At 45.0% G+C, this 23,715-nt stretch overlaps 1 protein-coding gene across 1 annotated transcript; it reads left to right on the top strand.

Moving 5' to 3' along the window:
* Window positions 1-18,361: 18,361 nt before the first annotated feature.
* LOC140128728 (olfactory receptor 10A7-like) lies at window positions 18,362-19,288 on the top strand. Its single transcript, XM_072150425.1, has one exon. The coding sequence runs from the start codon at window positions 18,362-18,364 to the stop codon at window positions 19,286-19,288; it is 927 nt and encodes a 308-aa protein (XP_072006526.1).
* The last annotated feature ends 4,427 nt before the right edge of the window (window positions 19,289-23,715 follow it).

Below are 23,715 nucleotides of genomic sequence, written 5' to 3'. Positions count from 1 at the left end.
GGAATCTGGAGAGCTAAGTGAGGCAGAGGGGCACACGGTGGCACATGGGTGCTCCTATAGCCCGAGACATGGGTTGCAGGGGCAACTGTGACAGTACCCATTCCTTCAGCCTTCCCCTTTTCTTGGCCTGAAGGAACCTCTGAAGAACACCACGATCCAGAATGTTGTCTTCTGGCTCCCAAGACCTTTCTTTCGGCCCGAACCTCTTCCAGTCGACAAGAAAGAACCGCTTCCCTCTGACCAATTTCATACCCAGGACCTCTTTTACCTCATAGATATCAGTGGAATCTGCCTCAGATGCTGGAGGTGGTACTTGCCGGTAGAAGTGGCTCAGGCCCCCCCCCAGACTAATGGCTGCCTCTGAGATTTAGCCAATATTTGACACTGATAAGTGGCACAAAATTGACTAGAAATTGTGTCCTGCGATTGCACAGGAGAAAGAGTATGTGATGCCATGGATTCTCCAGAGTCACAATGATAGGAAATTATATAATTTTGTACAAGAGGTTTGCTGTATTTTCATAGGTCAATATCATATCCATGTTCACAGACCAAAATCTTTAGTTCTCACAATGTCCATCTCACAGTTTTGCCACAGGAACACGTGGCATAGAATAAAACGGCTCAAGTCACAGTATGGGTGATGATATATCCACTGGAACCTCCCCACTGTATACATATGATAAATTGTTGGCACAAATCATTTGTATCGCATGAATTTTTTATTTTTTTTGTGTAGTTACAGATTCCAGCATTTGCCAGTGTTCGCATTGTTATTCTATGTTGTACACATCCCCGATTATGTATGTTTTGTTTAATCAGCACAGTAGGGTCTTCGACAAAAAATTTCTATCCTGGTGATTAAGGAATTTTAGTTCTAATGCTCTTTGATGACTGCCTGACCACAGCCCTGATGACCTTTTGGTACAGGGGTGTATTTTGAGCAAATTGAAGGAGATGGTGACCCCCAAAATAGTCCAGGCTAGTGCAAGCTATTGAGCATAAATTATAGACAGGGATAAAGGTGTCATTTAAGAGGACGGTTAATGTTAACCCCTTAAGGACGCAGGGTTTTTTCGGCTCATTTCTCGCTCTCCACCTTCAAAAATCCATAACTTTTTTCATTTTTACGTGTACAGACCTGTGTGGGGGCTTATTTTGTGCGTAACACATTTTTCTTTTCCGTAATGTTATTTATTTTAACATGCCGTGTACTGCGAAGCTGAAAAAAAATTCCAAATGTGGTTCTTGTGGGCTCAGTTTATACGACTTTGACTGTGCGCTCCAAATAACACGCCTACTTTATTCTTCAGTTCGGTGCGATCGCGGTGATACCAAATTTATATAGGTTTTACTGTGTTTTAATACATTTTCAAAAATTAAACGAATGTGTACAAAAAAGAAAAAAAAATTTTGACATCTTCTGACGCTAATAACTTTTTCATACTTTGGCGCACGGAGATGTGTGAGGGGTAATTTTTTGCGAAATGAGGCGACATTTTCATTGCTACCATTTTAAGGTCTGTGCGACATTTTGATCATTTTTTATTCCATTTTTTATGTGATATAAAAAGGTGTAAAAGTCTCATTTCGGACATTTGGGCGCCATTTCCCGCCTCGGAGGTCTCCGCCGGTAGTAACCGTTTTTATATTTTGATAGATCAGGCATTTTGGTACGCAGCGAAACCTATTGTGTCTGTGATTTTTACTGTTTATTATGTTTTATATCAGTTCTAGGGAAAGGGGGGTGATTTGAATTTTTAATATTTTATTAATTTTTGTTATTTTTTTTATTTTTTTTTTCACTATTTCTTAGACCATCTAGGATACGTTAACCCTAGATGGTCAGATCGCTCCTACCATATACTGCAATACTACTGTATTGCAGTATATGGCATTTTTGCAGCTCATTCATTACAATGAGCCACTGGCTCATTGTAACGAATCGGCAGAAGCCATGTAGCCTCGGGTCAAAAGAAGACCCAAGGCTACCATGGCAACCGATTGTCGCCCCCCGATGTCGTTCGGGGGAGCGACGATCGTAATAAAGATGGCGGCGCCCACGCACCACCGTCTTTTAAATGCTGCGACTTTGCTGGCGGCAATGAAAGGGTTAATAGCCGCGATCAGTGCAAGCACCGACCCCGGTTATTAGCGGTGGGGGTTTGCTGCAATATGCAACAACCCCCACCCTTGTATGAAGAGGACTCAGCCCGTGAGCCCTCTTCATACATTCCCGCAGAGCGTTAAGGGGTTAATGTGCAGTAATGTAATCAAATTTAAGGGGATGGTTACCCCAAAAACAATCCAGACTAGTGAGAGAAAAGAAGTAGAGGCTACACCCAGGCCCAGTGAGGTATTTAAAACAAAACTTATAAGAATGTTGACCCCCAAATCAATCCCGTCTAGCTGGAGATATTAAACACGGAGCATACACAGTCACAGTGTGTAATCCCTTCAGGACCAGGTTTATTCAGGTTTTTGAGTTTCTGTGTTTCACTCCCCATTTTCCACAAACCATATCTTATTGATTTTTGTGTTTACAAAGTATATGAGGGCGTGTCATCTCTGGGATAAATTGTTCTTTCTAATGACACCAATTAATATTCTGTGCCTTTTACTGGGAGGTTATAAAAAAATTCCAAATGTGGTAGAATCGTCAAAAAACACAACTACACCGTTTTCTGATCGGCTTTGGTTTTTTGACTTTCTGATGACAAATCCCTTTTTATATCTCTTTTACACTAAATTTCAATAATATCATTATAATTTTTTTCTAAAAATTTGGCAATTTGTGCATTTAGACGTGTTTATCTGTTACACATCTGTTAATTTTTAATTTATTTTTTTAAACTTCTTCAAACTTTTTTTTTACTATTAATTCAGGCCCAGTGTGTATGGGGAGGGCCTCGGCTCATAAGCCCTCCCCTTACACCCCTTCATGCCTAGCCAATTTTATTTTACTTTGATTGTGAAGAGTTGATACAAAATCAATGGTATGGTGATCCCCAAATCAATCCAGGCAACTGCAAGATAGAGGAGAATAGTAAAGTGGGTAAAGAACATGATAATCGGACAAAAGTAGTACAGATCCATTTACAGGGCACTAATAAGGTAACGTCTTAAAGGGAACATGTCATCAGAAACTGGCCTAATAAACTACCGCCAGTATGATGTCTAGCAGCCTTAGGCCCCTTCCACACTAGCGTTGCATTTCACGTCAGGGTGCAATGCGTGAAAAACTGACGTTTTTGGCTGCGTTTTTGTTCCATTTTTCCTTGGAGTAATTAGCGTTTTTGCGTTTTTCACACGCGTGTTGTTAGCGTTCTTTTGCGTTTTCGGCTCGTTTTTCACGCGCGAGTCAATGGGAGACTCGAGCATTTTTCAAAGGGACCATGGTTTGGGATTAAAATGTGTTATTTAATTGAAAAATAATGTCTTCTGATAAGTTGCAAACATCTGCGATCTATTCTTCACTTTTCCCCATGTATATTATCTCCCGACAAGTTAGCAGATGTGAAGAACAGTGAAGAATAGAATAAAAACAGTGAACACAGTGAACACAGGATCATTTAAGAGAAAAACACAGTGCAGAACACAGTGCAGAATAGATTACAGATGTTCGGCACATCTGCTTACTTGTCGGGAGATACGCGCGGAACGGTGCGCCCAAAATAGCATGTGAAGAACAATATATATGTGTGTGAAGAACACATTGCAGATGTTTAAATACATCTGCAATGTGTTCTTCACACATATATATTGTGTGTATTCACTGTGTTCACTGTTTTTATTCTATTCTTCACTGTTCTTCATTGTGTTTTTTTAATTAAATGATCGTTCTCGAGCAGGGGAAATACTGTTATTCATGTCACCTAGCAACCCTTACGTTTAAAACGCATTGCACTCGCATTGCACTTGCAATGATTGCGAGTGCAATGCGTTCTTGATGCATCTCCATAGACTTGAATGGGGCGGGAAAAACGTAGAGCATGCTGCGATTTTGACGCGCGTGAAAACGAACGCAAGCACGCACGTGAAAACCAACGCTAATGAAGAAAGACCTATGGAATACAATGGGACAGAGTGCAATGCAAGTTCTGCGCGTCAAATGCACGCGCAGAACTCGCGCGTGAAAAACGCCAGTGTGGAAGGGGCCTTACACCTCATGTTTCTTTCATAGCCCAGCATGGTTCCTTCACCCAGAAAATCAACTTAGATTTGCCTCTGAACACCTACTACCATGCACCAGGCTTTAGGATATCTGGTTAGCAATGTCTTTGGGTACAGGACTATAAGTTTTAGTGAAGGGGGCTTTCTGAGACAGGGAAAGCATTCAGTATTAAGCTCTGTGCCTCCTTGACTTTATATTATGAATTTACACTTATTTTAAAGTTGATTTTCTTGATGATGCTACAACCTGGGGCCATGAAAGAAACATTGGGGCAGATTTACTTACCCGGTCCATTCGCGATCCAGCTGCGCGTTCTCTGCGGTGTATTCGGGTCCGGCCGGGATTCACTAAGGAAGTTCCTCCGACGTCCACCAGGTGGCGCTGCTGCACTGAAGTAAACCGGCCCATTCCTAGGGAAGGTAAGCGCGAGTCCCGCGACACTTTTTTTTTAAATGTGGCGTTTTTTCCGAATCCGTCGGGTTTTCGTTCGGACACAACCCCCGATTTCCGTTGCGTGCATGCCAGCGCCGTTGCGCCACAATCCGATCGAGTGCGCCAAAATCCCGGGGCAATTCAGGGAAAATTGGCGCAAATCGGAAATATTCGGGTAACACGTGGGGAAAACACGAATCGGGCCCTTAGTAAATGACCCCCATTATCTGGAAGGTGTTCAGCTGGTTGACAACATTAGGTATATTTCTGCTGACAGGTTCTCTTTCCAGTCAAATTTGCCTTCCTTTACAAGACTCTGTCAACAGTTTTTAAAGGAAATTTAAACTGTGGGTCCATGAACCCACAAAAGAAGTATTGACACTGTCACGGGTGCTCCCAGAACCCACTTCTCGGGTTGCAGGCGCATCCATGCCTCTCTCCAGCCCACAGCTCCCCGCAATGCTGTCTTACCTCTCCAAGTTCCTGCTCGGTTACTCGCAGCCCTAGGGCGTGCACGCTAGTGCTTGAAGATTTGAAAGGCCAGTGCACCACTGATTGGTGCTGGCCATTTCTAGGAATTGAAAAAAAGCTGGCCTCTCCCAGCATTCCCTGCTGGATCTTTGTGCTATATGCCTAAGGAAAAGCTTGAAAGTGCCTGTCTGCTGATTTCGCGTTGTGACCCCAGTTCTGTTCCTGACTTTGACTCTGTGCTGCCTGTCCTGACCTCCTGCTTTGTCCCTGACGTTGATCCCGTGCTGCTTGTCTCAACCTCCTGCCGGTCCCAGGCCACGACTCTGCCTCACAACTTTGTACCTCGTCTTGGCCACCACCGCGGGGCAAAGACGCGCCTGTGGAGAAACCTGATGGTACCTTGCCACAGCAAGTCCATCCCGCTTTGTGGCGGGCTCTGGTGAAAGCCAAATGCCAATTAGATTCCTCTCCCAGGTGTCGGCCTATGCCATCACTTGCGGTGGTACAGAGATCCTGAAATACTAGAACCTGGTGGACACCATCAGTCAGTCAGGGATTGGGAGTTGGGCAGACAGCGTGAATGACAAACCTCTGTTGCCATTCCTCTCCAGAAACCTTTGCTTCTCCCAGTCTTATGTTCAGGCCTCTGAAAAAACTGTCTATATCCCTCCACTGACCTCTAAAGCTCCTCATAGAAAACAACGTCTCAATCCATTAATTTTGTGGGATCTTTCTGACCCTATCATGTGTATGTGTCTATCTCACCCTCTTGATGGCTGATATTGGAGGAGATAAGATGCAAAGTTGTAATTCAGCTACCCAATCATTTAGCCTCTACAGGATCTCGGACCATTACAATGTACAAATACTTTAATGGTTAGCACAGGGATCTCTCCAAAGATCTTTTTATACCCAGGCCTGTGATCAGAACAAGGGGACATTCTCTACACCTGGAGGAGAGTCGGCTCTACTATAACCATAGACAGGGGGCATCCCCTATACCTAGAGGAGAGGAGGTTCTACCATCACCATAGACAGGGGGCATCCTCTATACCTAGAGGAGAGGCAGTTCTACCATCACCATAGACAGGGGGCATCCTCTATACCTAGAGGAGAGGCAGTTCTACCATCACCATAGACAGGGGGCATCCTCTATACCTAGAGGAGAGGCAGTTCTACCATCACCATAGACAGGGGGCATCCGCTACACCTAGAGGAGAGGAGGTTCTACCATCACCATAGACAGGGGAAATTCTCTACACCTAGAAGAGAGGAGGTTCTATCATCACCATAGACAGGCGGCATCCTCTACATCTAGAGGAGAGGAGGTTCTACTATCACCATATACAGGAGTAGAGATGAGCGAGCACTAAAATGCTTGGGTGCTCGTTATTCGAGACAAACTTTTCCAGATGCTCGAGTGCTTGTCTCGAATAAGGAGCCCCATTGAAGTCAATGGGAGACCCAAGCATTTTTTTGCTAAAACAGAACAGTAAAAGAACAGTGCTTAATTAAATATTCCAGATGTTTCCTGATTTTTTGCTTGTTAGAACACATTGAAATAACACTATTCTTCATTTTGCAGGTGTGCGGGCGTGTCTCCCGCTAGGTTCGGAGATTTTCGGAACATCTGGAATGTGAAGAATATTGTTCTTTCAATGTGTTCTGCACTTAAATGGTCCTGTATTCACTGTTTTCAATGTTTTAATTCTATTCTTCACTTTGCAGATGTGCGCGCACATCTCCGAACCTATCGGGAGACACGCACGCACATCTGCAATGTGAAGAATAGAATTAAAATATTAAAAACAGTGAATACAGGAGCATTTAAGTGCAGAACACATTGAAAGAACAATATTCTTCACATTCCAGATGTTCCGAAAATCTCCGAACCTATCGGGAGACACGCGCGAACACCTGCAAAGTGAAGAATAGTGTTATTTCAATGTGTAATTACAAGCAAAACATCAGGAAACATCTGTAATATTTTATTAAACAATAAAAACACTGTTCCTCACTTAATTTAATGCTGGATCACGAGCAGGGGAAATACTCGTACGAGTAACGAGCCGGTCCGAGTATGCTAATACTCGACTAAGCAGTATATTCGGACGAGTATACTTGCTCATCTCTATACAGGAGTTATTCTCTACACCTAAAGGAGAGGAGGTTCTACTATCACCATAGACAGGGGCATCCTCTACACCTAGAGGAGAGGAGGTTCTACCATCACCATAGACAGGGGGAACCCTCTACACCTAGAGGAGAGGAGGTTCTACCATCACCATAGACAGGGGGTATCCACTACACCTAGAGGAGAGGAGGTTCTGCCGTCACCATAGACGGGGGGCATCCTCTACACCTAGAGGAGAGACGGTTCTACCATGACCATAGACAGGGGCATCCTCTACACCTAGAGGAGAGGATGTTCTACCAACACCATAGACAGGGGGCATCCTCTACACCCTGAGGAGAGGAGGATCTACCATCACCATAGACATGGGGCATCCTCTACATCTACAGGAGAGGAGGTTCTACTATCACCATATACAGCAGTTATTCTCTACACCTAGAGGAGAGGAGGTTCTATCATCACCATAGACAGGGGGCAATCTCTACACCTAGAGGAGAGGAGGTTCTACCATCAGCATAGACAGGGGGCATCCTCTACACCCTGAGGAGAGGAGGTTCTACCATCATCATAGACAGGGGACATCCTCTACACCTAGAGGAGAGGAGGTTCTACCATCACCATAGACAGGGGACATCCTCTACACCTAGAGGAGAGTAGGTTCTACCGTCACCATAGACAGGGGGCATCCTCTCTACATATAGAGGAGAGGCGGTTCTACCATCACCTTAGACAGGGGCATCCTCTACACCTAGAGGAGAGGATGTTCTACCATAACCCTAGACAGGGGGCATCCTCTACACCTACAGGAGAGAAGGTTCTACCATTACCATAGACAGGGTGTGAGAGATTTGGCCCAGTAGAGACCGTGGTAGCGGTGATTCGTGATGCAGTTTAAGACAGTGACACCAAAGTTTTAGTTCAAAACAGGACTCGCCTGCGTTTATTCCAGGAGCAGGTACAAAATAAAACAGCCTTCACATTCAGGCATCAAACAAACAAAATCCTACCCGTCACGGTGCTAACTAAACAGAGGTTCTCTAACTTACCACTAGAACATAAAAGAAGTCGCTGCTCCAGGCACAGAGGTCAGGGCTGTGTGCTCTCCAGCCTCCTTTCAGAGAGACCACACTCTCAGCTCTGCTAGGCAGCTTTATGCAGGCTGATTAGGCTGTTCCCACCACCTGTGTCCAAAGTGCTGGACACCACAACCTCAGCACTAAGGCCTTGCATAATAGGAAAACCTAGGGGAAACATACCGCCCATCCACAGTTAACCCCTTCAGTGTCTCACATACCCTCCCCCTCTGTTTGACCCTGTGGGGGCGAACACTTTTGGCCATCAGATAGTGGGTACGAGACAGGGCATCGGCATTCCCATGCAGCTTTCCTGCTCGATGTTCTACCGTGAACTTGAAATTCTGCAACATTAGGAACCACCTTGTGACCCTGGCGTTCCTCTCTTTGGCCTGACTCATCCAGGTGAGGGGAGAGTGATCGGTCACTAGTGTAAACTGTCGCCCTATCAAGTAATATCTCAGGGATTCCATAGCCCATTTAATCGCCAAGCACTCCCTCTCAACTATGCTATAGTTCTTCTCATGGGGTGTGAGCTTGCGGCTCAGGAATGTCACAGGATGTTCCTCACCCTCCACTACTTGGGACAGGACATCCCCTAAACCCATGTCAGAAGCGTCAGTCTGTACAATAAAGGTCTTGGTGAAGTTAGGGGTGATCAGTACCGGTCCCTCGCACAAAACCGTCTTAAGTCGCTGAAACGCCCCCTCAGCCTCTTCACTCCACTTTACCATTACCGACCTGCTACCCTTGGTCAGGTCAGTCAGGGGTGCCGCTATGGTAGCAAAATCGGGAATAAATGGGCGATAATAGCCCACTATGCCTAGGAAAGCCCTCACTTGCTTCTTGCTCATAGGTCGTGGCCACTGCTGTATCGCCTCCACTTTATTTACTTGGGGTTTGATGACACCTCGCCCAATACGGTACCCCAGGTAACGGGCCTCTTCCAGACCAAGTGCACATTTTTGGGGGTTCGCTGTCAACCCTGCTGCCCTCAGAGAGTCTACCACTGCTTGTACCTTGGCTAGATGACTCTCCCAATCGTTACTATAGACTATGATGTCATCCAGGTAGGCCGAGGCATATCTCCGGTGAGGTTTTAGCACGAGATCCATTAACCTCTGGAATGTGGCGGGAGCCCCATGTAGCCCAAAGGGGAGTACCACATACTGAAAAAGCCCATCAGGAGTAACAAAAGCGGTCTTCTCTTTGGCCCTGTCAGTAAAGGGTACCTGCCAATACCCTTTCGTCAGGTCAAGGGTGGAGAAGAACCTAGCCTGTCCAAGTCGTTCTATCATCTCGTCAACTCTGGGCATAGGATAAGAATCAAATTTGGACACCTCGTTCAACTTCCTAAAGTCATTGCAGAACCGTAGGGAACCATCAGGTTTGGGAATCAACACAATAGGACTCGACCAGTCACTTTTAGACTCCTCGATAACCCCCAGGTCTAACATCTGCCTGACTTCTTCGGATATGGCAAGCCGGCGTGCTTCAGGGATCCGGTAGGTTTTTTGGTGTACCCGGATGTGGGATTCGGTTATGATGTCATGCTTGATGACTGAAGTACGTCCCGGTAACTTAGAGAACACATCAACGTTTCGGAGCACAAACTCCTTCGCTTCCTGAATCTGGGCCCTGGAGAGGGACTCCGATATCCGTACTTCAGGCACCTTGGCATCGGGTACACCTACCTCCGGTGTCACCTTCTTGGGGACAGACGCTTTTTCTACTCCCACGGCCATCAGGGACTCTCTTTCCCTCCATGGCTTTAGGAGGTTCACGTGGTATATCTGTTCGGGTTTCCTCCTCCCCGGCTGAGATCCCCGGCTGTGGGGGAGGTGACCTTGTAGTTTACCTCCCCCACTTTCTCCATGACCTCATATGGACCTTGCCATTTTGCCAAGAACTTACTCTCAACCGTGGGCACCAGAACTAGCACTCTGTCGTCTGGGTTAAAGGTCCTGAGTCTGGCTGATCTATTGTAGACCCTAGACTGGGCCTCTTGTGCCCTTGTCATGTGCTCTTTTACAAGGGGCATTACCGCCGCTATACGGTCCTGCATAAGGGAGACGTGTTCAATCACACTACGGTGGGGGGTCCTCTCCTGTTCCCAGGTCTCCTTAGCTACATCCAAAAGCCCACGTGGGGAACGGCCATATAACAGCTCAAAGGGTGAGAAACCCGTGGAGGACTGGGGAACTTCACGTATGGCAAACATCAAATAGGGCAACAAACAATCCCAGTCCTTCCCATCTTTGCTGACCACCCTCTTTAGCATCCCCTTCAAGGTCTTGTTAAACCTCTCGACCAGGCCATCTGTCTGAGGATGATACACAGAGGTGCGGAGCTGTTTAACCTGGAGTAATTTACACATCTCCTTCATTACTCTAGACATGAATGGGGTTCCCTGGTCAGTCAAGATTTCCTTGGGGAGGCCTGTATGGGAGAATACCTGGAACAGCTCCCTAGCAATGTTTTTGGAGGAGGTGTTCCTTGGAATCGCCTCTGGATACCGCGTAGCGTAGTCCAGGATAACCAGGATGTACTGGTGCCCCCTTGTGGATTTGACTATGGGGCCAACCAAATCCATTGCAATCCGTTCAAACGGCATCTCTATGATTGGTAACGGGACCAGAGGACTCCTGAAGTGGGACACCGGGGCAGTAAGTTGACACTCAGGGCAGGAGCTACAATACCGGTTTACCTCCTCCCACACCCCGGGCCAGAAAAATATCTGCAGGATCCTCTCCCGGGTCTTCTCAACACCTAAGTGCCCTCACAGCACATGTTTATGTGCCAAATCTAGCATCAGCCTATGGTGAGATTGGGGTATTACAAGTTGCTCAACCTCCTCACCCCGTATCTGGTCAACCCTGTACAACAGTTCCCCAACAATCACCATTTGGGGGTATATTTTGTCAGCCCCTGGTATTTGGAGTACCCCATTTATCACCTTAACATTCTCCCATGCTTTAAATAAGGTAGGGTCCTGTAGCTGTGCAGCCCCAAAATTTTCACGGGAAATCTCAAGGTCCGGCATGTCGGCCACCTCCTCGTGGCCCTCGACTCCACCAGCTAGGACCTCTAGGGGAGAGAATTCATCTCATGGGGTCACCCCTACTGCTGGTGTGGGTACATTGGCCTCAAAGGATTCAGGGGCCAAGGCCGGACACACCTGATGTCCATTATCTGCAACAGCACCTGAGGTGGGTCTTCGTCTCCAGAGGTCCCAAAACACCGGTAAGTCTCTGCCGATAATAGCCTCATGAAACAGGGTCCCCACCACCCCCACTTCATGGGTAATAGTACCACAAGGGGTATGTAGGTTGATGACAGCAGTGGGATATTCGTGAGTGTCCCCATGTATACACAACACTCCCACTTTCCGCCCACTGTATAGTCCAGGATCAACAAAAGTTCCCCGCACCAGGGTGACCAGACTCCCTGAGTCTAGCAAAGCTTCCACCATGTGACCCCCGATTGTGACCATACACACTTGGGGTTCCGCATCCATGACCGACTCGGCTGCCAGAACCGGCCAGGCAAACAGTGACACTCGCCGGGTCTGGTTGCAGTCCATTGGCTCCACTGACAGTGGACAGTTGGCAGCAATATGGCCCATTTCATGGCATTGCCAGCCCTGGATACGGCTATGACCTCTGTCACGAGCCTCACTGGGTTTCTTTGTATCCACGCCCCCCAACGAACCCCCTTCCAACCTGACCTGTCTCCCCTTTTCCGCAGTAGCAGTCTTACCAGATGGTTTGGTGACCCTGCCACTGGCACTGCTTCGTGTGGGAGAGGTAAGTAGAAGATCCTCCGTAACCCGATATCTCTCTACTAGGGACACGAGTTCCTCAGCTTTTGTGGGACCGGCCTGTCCAACCCACCGCTGGAGCCGAGAGGGCAGAGAACGGGTGAACTTGTCGAGAACCACTCTCTCTACCATCTGTGCTGGGGTGCAGTCCTCTGGTTGTAGCCACTTCTGGACAAGATGGATCAGGTCATGCATTTGGGAGCGTGGGGGTAGTTTTTCTGAGTAAGCCCACTGGTGGACCCGGCTGGAAAGAACTTGAACGGTGACCCCAAGATGAGCCAGAATCTCCGCCTTTAGCTGGGGGTACTCACGGGTCTCCGTTTCACTCAGGTCGTAGTAAGCCTTCTGCGATTCACCTGTCAGGAACGGTGCCAGGACATCTGCCCACTGCTCAGCTGGTAACTCCTCTCGCTCAGCTACTCGCTCGAACATAGTGAGATACGCCTCCACGTCGTCGGTCGCCGTCATTTTTTGTAAAGCCTTTTGTACTGCTGCCCGTGCGGAATGCTGGACAACCGGGTACCCTTGCAAACCAGTATGGGACTCCTCAGTAGTTGTTGCTGGAAAACTTTTCCATCATCAGCTGGAACATGGCTCGGGACCTCTCCTCCTGCTGCTGGAACATGGCTTGCTGCTGGCGGGACCTCTCCTCCTGCTGCTGGAACATGGCTTGCTGCTGAGGGGACCTCTCCTCCTGCTGCTGGAGCATAGCTTGCTGCAGCTGTCGATTAGCCTGGGACTCTTCCTGCTGCTGCTGCCGATTAGCTCTGGACTCCTCTTGCAGGTATTTAATAAAGTCCTCCATCTTGACTGTATCCTGCAATTTGCCTGCTGCTTTCACCCAGGCCATGCAATGTTGCAGGATGTAGCGAGCCTTTCAGGTGTGTGTCTTTTTGAACTGCCCGCAATCCGAAGCACCATATGTGGGAGATTTGGCCCAGTAGAGACCGTGGTAGCGGTGATTCGTGATGCAGTCCAAGACAGTGACACCAAAGTTTTAGTCCAAAACAGGTCTCGCCTGCGTTTATTCCAGGAGCAGGTACAAAATAAAACAGCCTTCACAATCAGGCATCAAACAAACAAAATCCTACCCGTCAGGGTGCTAACTAAACAGAGGTTCTCTAACTCACCACTAGAACATAAAAGAAGTCGCTGCTCCAGGCACAGAGGTCAGGGCTGTGTGCTCTCCAGCCTCCTTTCATAGAGACCACACTCTCAGCTCTGCTAGGCAGCTTTATGCAGGCTAATTAGGCTGTTCCCACCACCTGTGTCCAAAGTGCTGGACACCACAACCTCAGCACTAAGGCCTTGCATAATAGGAAAACCTAGGGGAAACATACCGCCCATCCACAGTTAACCCCTTCAGTGTCTCACAAGGGGCATCCTCTACACCTAGAGGAGAGGAGGTTCTACCATCACCATAGACAGGGGCATTCTCTACAACTAGAGGAGAGGATGTTCTACCATCACCATAGACAGGGGGTATCGTCTACACCTACAGGAGAGGAGGTTCTACCATCACCATAGACAGGAGTCATCCTCTACACCTAGAGGAGAGGATGTTCGTTCTACCATCACCATAGACAGGGGGCATCCTCTACACCCTGAGGAGAGGAGGTTCTAGCATCACCATAGACAGGGGGCATCCTCTACACCTAGAGGAGAGGCGGTTCTACCATCACCATAGACAGGGGCATCGTCTACACCTACAGGAGAGGAGGTTCTACCATCACCATAGACAGGGGCATCGTCTACACCTACAGGAGAGGATGTTCCACCATCACCATAGACAGGGGGCAGCCTCTACACCTAGAGTAGAGGATGTTCGTTCTACCATCACCAAAGACATGGGGCATCCTCTACACCCTGAGGAGAGGAGGTTCTAGCATCACCATAGACAGGGGGCATCCTCTACACTTAGAGGAGAGGCGGTTCTACCATCACCATAGACAGGGGCATCGTCTACACCTACAGGAGAGGAGATTCTACCATTACCATAGACAGGGGCATCGTCTACACCTACAGGAGAGGATGTTCCACCATCACCATAGACAGGGGGCAGCCTCTACACCTAGAGGAGAGGAGGTTCTACCATCACCATAGACAGGGGGCATCCTCTACACCTAGAGGAGAGGAGGTTCTACCATCAACATAGACAAAGGTTCTATAATGTGCAAGCGGTGAGACTATTGAACTCTCTGCTGCAGGAGGTTGTAATGGCTAAGAATTTGTACATGTTCAAGAGAGGCCTTAGTACATGGCGTGGATGCCTTTCTAGAGAGAAATAATATCACATCCTACAGGAATAGAACTTTTTATTAGTAGTTTCTGTTGAGCCAAGGAGTTCTCTGCTTTGGGCCAATGGTCAGCATCAGTAGGGTTTTTGCCTTCTTCTGGATCAACACAATATAATGTATAGGTTGGACTTGATGGACTGATGTCTTTTTCTAACCGGTTTTTCTGTAATACTACATGTATACTACAAGCTTTTACTTTTTCACATACTATTTGCTGCTAAAGTCCCACATTGCCCAAGTAATTGTATACTGATACACACTGCGCAGAATACTTTAGCCTCGGTGACATAGGGATAATTCATGTCTTTTTGTCCTGCATTGGAAATGGGACATTGTATTTTTATTATATTTATAGAAAGTAATTGCCAAAACATAATTTTAATGAAACTAGGCCTGAGCTATTATCCGGTGGCTTCCCTCAAGACGTGAGGATCCAGGTCTCCCAGAGGTGGACTGGGAGACTATGTAAACCCTTCCTGCCCTGTTCTGTTGTCACACACTGGCCACCAAGTATTGTCATCTCCCCATTATCTGTAGTTATCTTTAGGAAGAGATCCTCAGAGCTCCACCTACATGTAGACCATGGCCATCACCCGAAACAGGAGAATCCAACCTAAAACCAAACCGAACTGTAAGTATATTTTGTTTCTGATACAATATAACTTTATTGCATCTTTATATAACAAACAAATGATTAAATTCAGGATTCAGTACATTTAAGACGAATGACACAATAACTGTTGAAGGTCTTACATTTTTGTTACTTTGATGCCTTATAATTTTCATCTTCAATTTCCACCAAACCTACAATGTATACACCCAGCAATCGTACAATGTGTACACCTTTGTAGCAATTTTTAAACTCGCGAATTGTATTTCGGACCCAAATGTTATTTATAAGAAATTAGAAATATATATTTATATTTGGGAATTTTTATTTTATCTGGGAAATGAAACATTTTTCTTGTTTTGGCTTCCATATCTACATGAATAGTGACTAGTATAATCTGTAGAAGGCCGGGTATTAGCTCATCCATCAGACAGTGGACAGCTCCTCACCGGACCTTCATTGACTTCTCCTTCAGGCTCATTTGCATAATTTTATCAGCCTTCATTTGTAAAAACCTGGGCAGAAGAAACTAAAATAAGAGGCCAGAGGGGGCGCACACCAGTATGTCAGTGTGTGTGGTTTACAATCCATCTTCCTGATGGTAGATGTTATTGTGTATTGTTCTATGTCATTTTTGTAAGGACGTGTATTCCTTTGCTTATATTGGTAGCATGGAAGAAGGCTATACCTCAAGCTTGAATGTATTAGTATTGAAATGCGTGTAACTTGCCTTTTGTTAACCTTTATAACAAAATCAATAAAAAGATTGATACCAAAAAAGTAAAAAAAAAGTCTAAAAAAAGACATTGGGGCACATTTACTTACCCGGCCCATTCGCGATCCAGCGGCGCGTTCTCTGCACAGGATTCGGGTCCGGCTGGGATTTAAGATGGTAGTTCCTCCGCCGTCCACCAGGTGGCGCTGCAGCGCCGAAAATAATCTTAACGCCCCGGAATGCACCATCCCATAGAAGGTGAAGGTGAGCGCTCCCCAAGCGACACATTTTCGGTTTTTAAATGCGGCGGTTTTTCCGAATACGTCGGGTTTTCGTTCGGCCACGCCCCCCCGATTTCTGTCGCGCGCATGCCGGCCCCGATGCGCCACAATCCGATCGCGTGCGCCAAAAACCCGGGGCAATTCATGTACAAGCGGCGCAAATCGGAAATATTCGGGTAACACGTCGGGAAAACGCGAATCGGGCCCTTAGTAAATGACCCCCATTTTGTTATGAACAAAATTTTAGTAGTTTTTTTTTTTTTCATTTAGTGAATTTTAAACAAAGATGTTGTCCTAAAGACTGATCAAGTATTAAAAAGAAATGATTTATTTTATATTTATAGTATTTTTGTCTGGCCGTGCCCTAAAACAGACATGTTCATAGTGTTATTTTATATTATTGTGAAAAAGGCAGCCACACAGCCACAGCATGTAAAACAGGTCTAGTGCAATATATCATGGATATGTCTCAAGAAGCAAAAAGGATTGCACCAAAAATAGACCAACGTGCATAAAGCAATAAGTACAAAAAATCTAAACAACGTGTATCAATGTTTATATAAGTATAAAGACAGATACAAAAGAGACAAACATTTAAAAAATGTATTTTACAGAAAAATTCTGTAAAATACATTTTTTAAATGTTTTTAAATGTATGTCTCTTTTGTATCTGTCTTTATACTTATATAAACATTGATACACGTTGTTTAGATTTTTTGTACTTATTGCTTTATGCACGTTGGTCTATTTTTGGTGCAATCCTTTTTGCTTCTTTAGTGTTATTTTATATATCATAATATTGTTATATTGATTTATGTCTGTATGTGGGTAATTTGCAGGGTTATGTTAATGACTAGTTGGGCAAACACAAATGTAAGTGTCAGGGTATCATAGAATCATAGTTCATACGGTTGAAAAAAGACATGTCTAACCAAGGAAGGGAAGGGATTGGACAAATATCCTGCAAAAAAATATACACTATGGGGCACATTTACTTACCTGTCCTGCGCAATCCCCGAAAGTGCATTGTCCGACCGGAATGCACTTCTGCCGCGATTCAAGAAGATCCTGTGCCTTATATCCTGCATGTGTCGCTTCCCCACTCAGGTCCCCGGAGTTCACCTTCTTCTTCCCGGTGCATGTAAGTGCATTGTCCGTGTATAATGCGCTGTGCGGGGAGTCACTAAGATCCTGTGCCTTATATCCTGCATCTGTCGCTTCTCCGCTCAGGTCCCCGGAGTTCACCTTCTTCTCCCTGATACATGTAAGTGCATTGTCGTGTATAATGCGCTGTGTGGGGAGTCACTAAGATCCTGTGCCTTATATCCTGCATGTGTCGCTTCCCCGCTCAGGTCCCTGGAGTTCACCTTCTTCTTCCTGGTGCATGTAAGTGCATTGTCCGTGTATAATGCGCTGTGCGGGGAGTCACTAAGATCGTGCGCCAGATATCCTGCATGTGTCACTTCCCCGCTCAGGTCCCCGGAGTTCACCTTCTTCTTCCTGGTGCATTTAAGTGCATTGTCCATGTATTATGTGCTGTGCAGGGAGTCACTAAGATCCTGTGCCTTATATCCTGCATGTGTCACTTCCCAGCTCAGGTCCCTGAAGTTCACCTTCTTCTTCCTGGTGCATGTAAGTGCATTGTCCGTGTATAATGCGCTGTGCAGGGAGTCACTAAGATCGTGCGCCCGATATCCTGCATGTGTCACTTCCCCGCTCAGGTCCCCGGAGTTCACCTTCTTCTTCCTGGTGCATGTAAGTGCATTGTCCGTGTATAATGCGCTGTGCGGGGAGTCACTAAGATCCTGTGCCTTATATCCTGCATGTGTCGCTTCCCCGCTCAGGTCCCCGGAATTCACCTTCTTCATCCTGGTGCATGTAAGTGCATTGTCCATGTATAATGCGCTGTGCGGGGAGTCACTAATATCGTGCGCCCGATATCCTGCATGTGTCGTTTCCCCGCTCAGGTCCCCGGAGTTCACCTTCTTCATCCTGGTGCATGTAAGTGCATTGTCTTAACACAATTTGAAAGTTAAATCCCAGGCTCAGCCCAAATCAGTCAGATCGCCCGATGACACTAACCCCCCCCTCCCCTATTTATGTTGCATGAAAGCCGGTGCTGATGCGCCAAAATCCAATTGCGTGCAACACAATCCCCTTCTAAATGCTTGTCCCAGCGGCGTGATCCCTGAAAACATCGGAAAGCCTGACGGAAGTGCGGCTGTGGGACCCTTAGTAAATAATCCCCTATACGTCTATATATTCTGAAATGTGATAGATTTACGTGTGACAGTTCATGGTGACATAGAAAAACTTCTTTTGTACATGGTGTCATTTTTTGTTCTGCAGATATCATGATCGCAGTCAACCGCACATCAGTGAAGGAATTCATTATTCTTGGGCTTTCTGAGGTCCGGGAGATCCAGTTGTCCTTATTTGTTATCTTCCTGGTGATGTATCTGCTGACCTTCACCCAGCATGCCGTCATCATTATGGTCATACACTTAGATTACCATCTCCATACACCAATGTATTTTTACCTTGTTAACCTCTCAATTTTAGAGATTGGTTACATCACCGTTACCGTTCCCAATATGTTGTCTAACATGGTATCCAGTAGGAAGACCATCTCCTTCAATGGATGCTTTTCCCAGATGTACATCTTCTTCTTCTTAGGCAGCACGGAGTGTTACCTGCTGACCGCCATGGCATATGACCGCTACCTGGCTATCTGTAGCCCCTTACATTACAACAGGATCATGAACAGGAGGACTTGTATGAAGGTAGCTGGTGGCTGCTGGCTGGCCGGTTTGTTCTCACCCCTTATTCCCACTATTTTTACAGTCCGTCTTCCGTTCTGTCGCTCAAATGTTATAAATCATTTCTTTTGTGACTCCCATCCAGTGCTCAAACTCTCGTGCCAAAATGTCGATACCACTGAGGTCATCGATTTCATTTTGGGATCAATTATTTTGCTGACCTCTTTCGTGTTGACCATGATCTCCTATATCAAAATCATTTTGACCATACTGAAAATCCCAACTGCTGATGGGCGTCAGAAGGCGTTTTCTACATGTGCTTCCCACCTCATCATTGTGTCCATATTTTATGGCACCACCATCTTCACATACGTCAGACCAAAGACCCTCAATTCCTTTAACTTCAACAAGATTGTGTCTCTGATTTACTCCGTCATCACTCCGATGATCAATCCCATCATCTACACGCTGAGAAACAATGATATAAAGCAGTCACTCAAGAAAACTGTTAGTTTAAGATAAATTGACATTAAAATTGCAAATTGTACTTCACATGACGATATGAAATATTCCATGCCATGTACTGGGAAGCCGGAAAAAATGCAGTGAAATTTGTGGAAAACGCATGTGCAACATTTTTGTGTGGGCTTGGTTTTTAGGATTTGTACGGCCCAAATAACATGTCCTCATTATTTCTTGGGTCGGTATGATCACAGTGATACAAAATTTATATAGGTTTTTATTGTGTTTTAATACATTTAGAAAAATGAAAGCATTCTGCAAAAAAATTCTTTATTTCGCCATGTTGTGGGGCTAATAACTTTTTCATACTTTGGTGTACGGAGCTGTATAAGGTGTCATTTTTTGCAAGATGAGATGACGTTTTTTCATTGCTTTTATTTTGAGGACTGTGAGACCTTTTGATCACTTTTTATTAAATGTAATGTTGTAAAATGGCGAAAAAGTAGCATTTTGGACATTTGGCCGCTATTTTCTGTTTCTGGGTCAAACTCCCGGAATAACCATTATTATATTTTCATAGATCAGACATTTTGCGACATGGCCATACCTAAAATGTTTATGATATTTACAGTTTATTTATTTTTAAATCAGTTCTTGGGAAAAGGGGGATGATTTGAATTTTTATGTGTATTTTATTTTTTTTTATCTTTCAACTTTTTTATTTTAATTTTTTTACTATTTATCAGACCCCCTGAGATTCTTTTACCCTAGGGTGTCTAATTGATGCTACCATATACTGAGATACTACAGTATGGCAGGATATGGGGATATCACTTATCATTTGTCACAATGTGCCACTGGCATATTGTAACGATGATCAGAAAATATACAGCCTTGTGTCTTACAAAGACCCTAGGCTGTCATAGAAACAGATTGATGCACCCTGATGATATCACGAGGAGTGACGATCTAGGCCAAGCTGGTAGTGCCTATGAGCTGTCTGCTTTTTACCACCGCCAGCAGCTTTGCCGGCGGCAATTGAAGGGTTAACACTCGCGATGGGTGCTAGCACCCAATCACAGGTGTTACCAGTGGGTATTTGCTGCAACATACAGCAAATTTTCACCTTGTATGGAGAGGGCTTAGTCCGTGAGCCCTCTCCATACACTCAATGCCGACATCACATATCGGTAGGGGGTTATACACATAATACCCCATGCTGAGAGATAGGGGTCCTAAACCCCTTTCATGTACTTGAAGAGGGAAGGTAATCTGACTGTTGTCCTCCTGTTATTTCACTTTTTGCTGACCTAGTTGGATGTTCCCCTCCTTGTAAGTGAGACCCTGGCAGTACTGCTGATTGACATTAGTAATTACACTTAAAGGGGTGTTTCCATTTCAGCAAATAAATGTTATTGTTTGTTTAATGAAATGTTATACATTTTCTACATCAATTCTGTATCAGTCACTGCTTTTAGATCTCTGCTTGCTGCCCTGCTATAGAAGGTTTAAATGTTTATTTCCAGTGGGCAGAAATCAGACCATGGTCACACAGGTGCACGGCTCATTGGTATCATAGAGAGTAATCAAAGCCGTGTGATAATTAGCCGTGCACCTGTGCGACCATGGTCAGATTCCCATCACTGGAAGTAAACAATGAAGCTTCCTATAGAAGGACATCAAGCAGAGATCTAGAAAACCGTGAGGAGGAGATACAGAAAATATATTGGAACATTTTATAATTTTCCATTATACAAACAATAACATTAATTTGAGACAAACCCCTTAATGTCCAAAGATGTCACTTTAACCCCATAATGATCCGGTGTTGGCAAATAGAGAGAGCTCACGGGCTCCAAGCCCACAAGAATACGGCACAAATCTATTTTTTCACCATTTTCACTGCATTTGGAATTTTTTTTTACATGGCATGGGATAGTCAATACCATCACTATGAAGTGATGAAGAACTTTTTATACTTCGGTGTACGTAGCTGTGGGTGGTGTCATTATTTGCAAATTTTAATGTTTTTTCAATGCTGCCATTTTTAGGACTGTACAAGCTTTTGATCAATTTTTATTGACGTTTTAATATTATTCAAAATGGCAAAAAAAAAAAAAAGTGCCATTGTCAACTTTGGGCACTATTTTCCGTTACGGGGCTAAACACAGTAAAAAACTGTTATTATATTTTGATAGATCAGGCATTTTCGGATGCTGTGATACCTAATGTATATCAGTTCTAGGGAAAGGGGGGTGTTTGAATTTTTAGTTTTTTTTAATATACTTTTTAACTTTTTAAATTCAACCCTAGGTTGTCTGATTGATCCTACCATGTACTGTCATACTACAATATTTCCCTCATTTGTTACAAGGTGTAAATCACACATTGTAATGAGTGGGTTAAAACAAGACAGCCTGGGTCTTCCGAAGACCCGAGGCTGTCATGGCAACCTATCATCGCCCCCTGTCGACATCATGGGGAGCAACGATCTTCACCAAGATGGTGGCTAGCACCGATCACGGGTGTTAATGGTAAATGAGCCCTTTCCATACACCCGCACCAGACGCACGCTGTACTATTACGGAAGGGGTTAAAAAAGACAACCTCAGATTCAATCTTGGGCATAAATAGGACCTTGGACAAAGGCTGAAATTCACCTTTCAAAAAGTATGTCTCCCAGAGGCTCCTGGGACATTTCTCTTCTCCATCCTTAATTTTCCCCTAAAAATAAAAGGCAACTTCCGGGAAAGAATGAGTCTACAATAATAAAATAATACAACACTGATATCTGCTGCAGTCTGATTTTTTCGGTATTCTGTTTTGTATTTTGTATAACTTTATTTCCATATGTTTTGTTATTGCGTTCACATAAACATAATCTCAATCTCAACAAAAGTTTTGGTGGAGAATAAATGGTTTCATATTTTTCAACGATTTTCTACGCTGATGGCAGCTCTGCAGGACCATGCAAACAGCTTGCCCTGACACGGAAAGTATCTGAGTTCTCTACTGGTTAAAGGATACCTACTAGAGATGAGCGAACATACTCGTCCGAGCTTGATGCTCGATCGAGCATTAGCGTACTCGTAACTGCTCGTTGCTCGGACGAGTATTTCGCCCGCTCGAGAAAATGGCATCTCCCGCCGTTTTGCTTTTTGGCGGCCAGAAACAGAGCCAATCACAAGCCAGGAGACTCTGCACTCCACCCAGCATGACGTGGTACCCTTACACGTAGATAGCAGTGGTTGGCTGGCCAGATCAGGTGACCCTGGGATAGACTAGCCGCTGCCCGCGCTGCTCGGATCATTCTCTGTCTGGATGCCGCTAGGGAGAGAGCTGCTGCTGGTCAGGGAAAGCGTTAGGCTGTTCTATTAGCTTACTGTTAGGCAGGAGTGATTCTAAAAGAACCCAACAGCCCTTCTTAGGGCTACAATAACGTTATAATTTTTTTTTTTTTTTATTTGCAGCTAGTACCATATTGTGAGGAATTAGCAGGGGGACTTGCTACCGTTGTGTTTAGCTCTTAGTGACACACATATCCACCTCAAACACCAAAGTGGGAAAATTTATTAGGGGTTTGAGTAGAATTAGGCACAGTCTGCCATTTACTTTTTATTTTACGTTTATTTTTTTAATAACTCAGTGTCATCTCATCTGGCATAGTAGTGTGCTGTAATACTTGGCTAGAAAATAGCCATAGGAGAATACAAACGGCTTAATTACGCCTACAGTAGCGTTATATATATTTGATTTCTGGTTGATCTGCTGGTGGCTGTAGTTGTTGCAGTGCATCTACTAGTAAATTGTGAGCAATTTGGAGTCAGACTTGCGACCACTGTGTTTTAGTGACGCACATATCCATCGCAAAGACCGAAGTGGGAAAATTTATTAGGGCCCGGGGTTGTATTTCAATTAGGCACAGTCTGCCATTTCCTTTTTTATTTTACGTTTATTTTTTTCATAACTCAGCGTCATCTCATCTGGCATAGTAGTGTGCTGTAATACTTGGCTAGAAAATAGCCATAGGAGAATACAAACGGCTTAATTACGCCTACAGTAGCGTTATATATATTTGATTTCTGGTTGATCTGCTGGTGGCTGTAGTTGTTGCAGTGCATCTACTAGCAAATTGTGAGCAATTTGGAGTCAGACTTGCGACCACTGTGTTTTAGTGACGCACATATTCATCGCAAAGACCGAAGTGGGAAAATTTATTAGGGCCCGGGGTTGTATTTCAATTAGGCACAGTCTGCCATTTCCTTTTTTATTTTACGTTTATTTTTTTCATAACTCAGCGTCATCTCATCTGGCATAGTAGTGTGCTGTAATACTTGGCTAGAAAATAGCCATAGGAGAATACAAACGGCTTAATTACGCCTACAGTAGCGTTATATATATTTGATTTCTGGTTGATCTGCTGGTGGCTGTAGTTGTTGCAGTGCATCTACTAGCAAATTGTGAGCAATTTGGAGTCAGACTTGCGA

This window comes from Engystomops pustulosus, chromosome 4, assembly GCF_040894005.1.
Source record: "Engystomops pustulosus chromosome 4, aEngPut4.maternal, whole genome shotgun sequence".
Classification (NCBI taxonomy): domain Eukaryota; kingdom Metazoa; phylum Chordata; class Amphibia; order Anura; family Leptodactylidae; genus Engystomops; species Engystomops pustulosus.
Note: the sequence above shows the minus strand (reverse complement) of the source record. Positions and strands in the feature narration are given on the sequence as shown.

What these genes read in the sequence shown, in the direction of transcription:
- LOC140128728 (XM_072150425.1), top strand. Translation starts at nt 18,362, where the DNA reads ATGATCGCAGTCAACCGCACATCAGTGAAGGAATTCATTATTCTTGGG.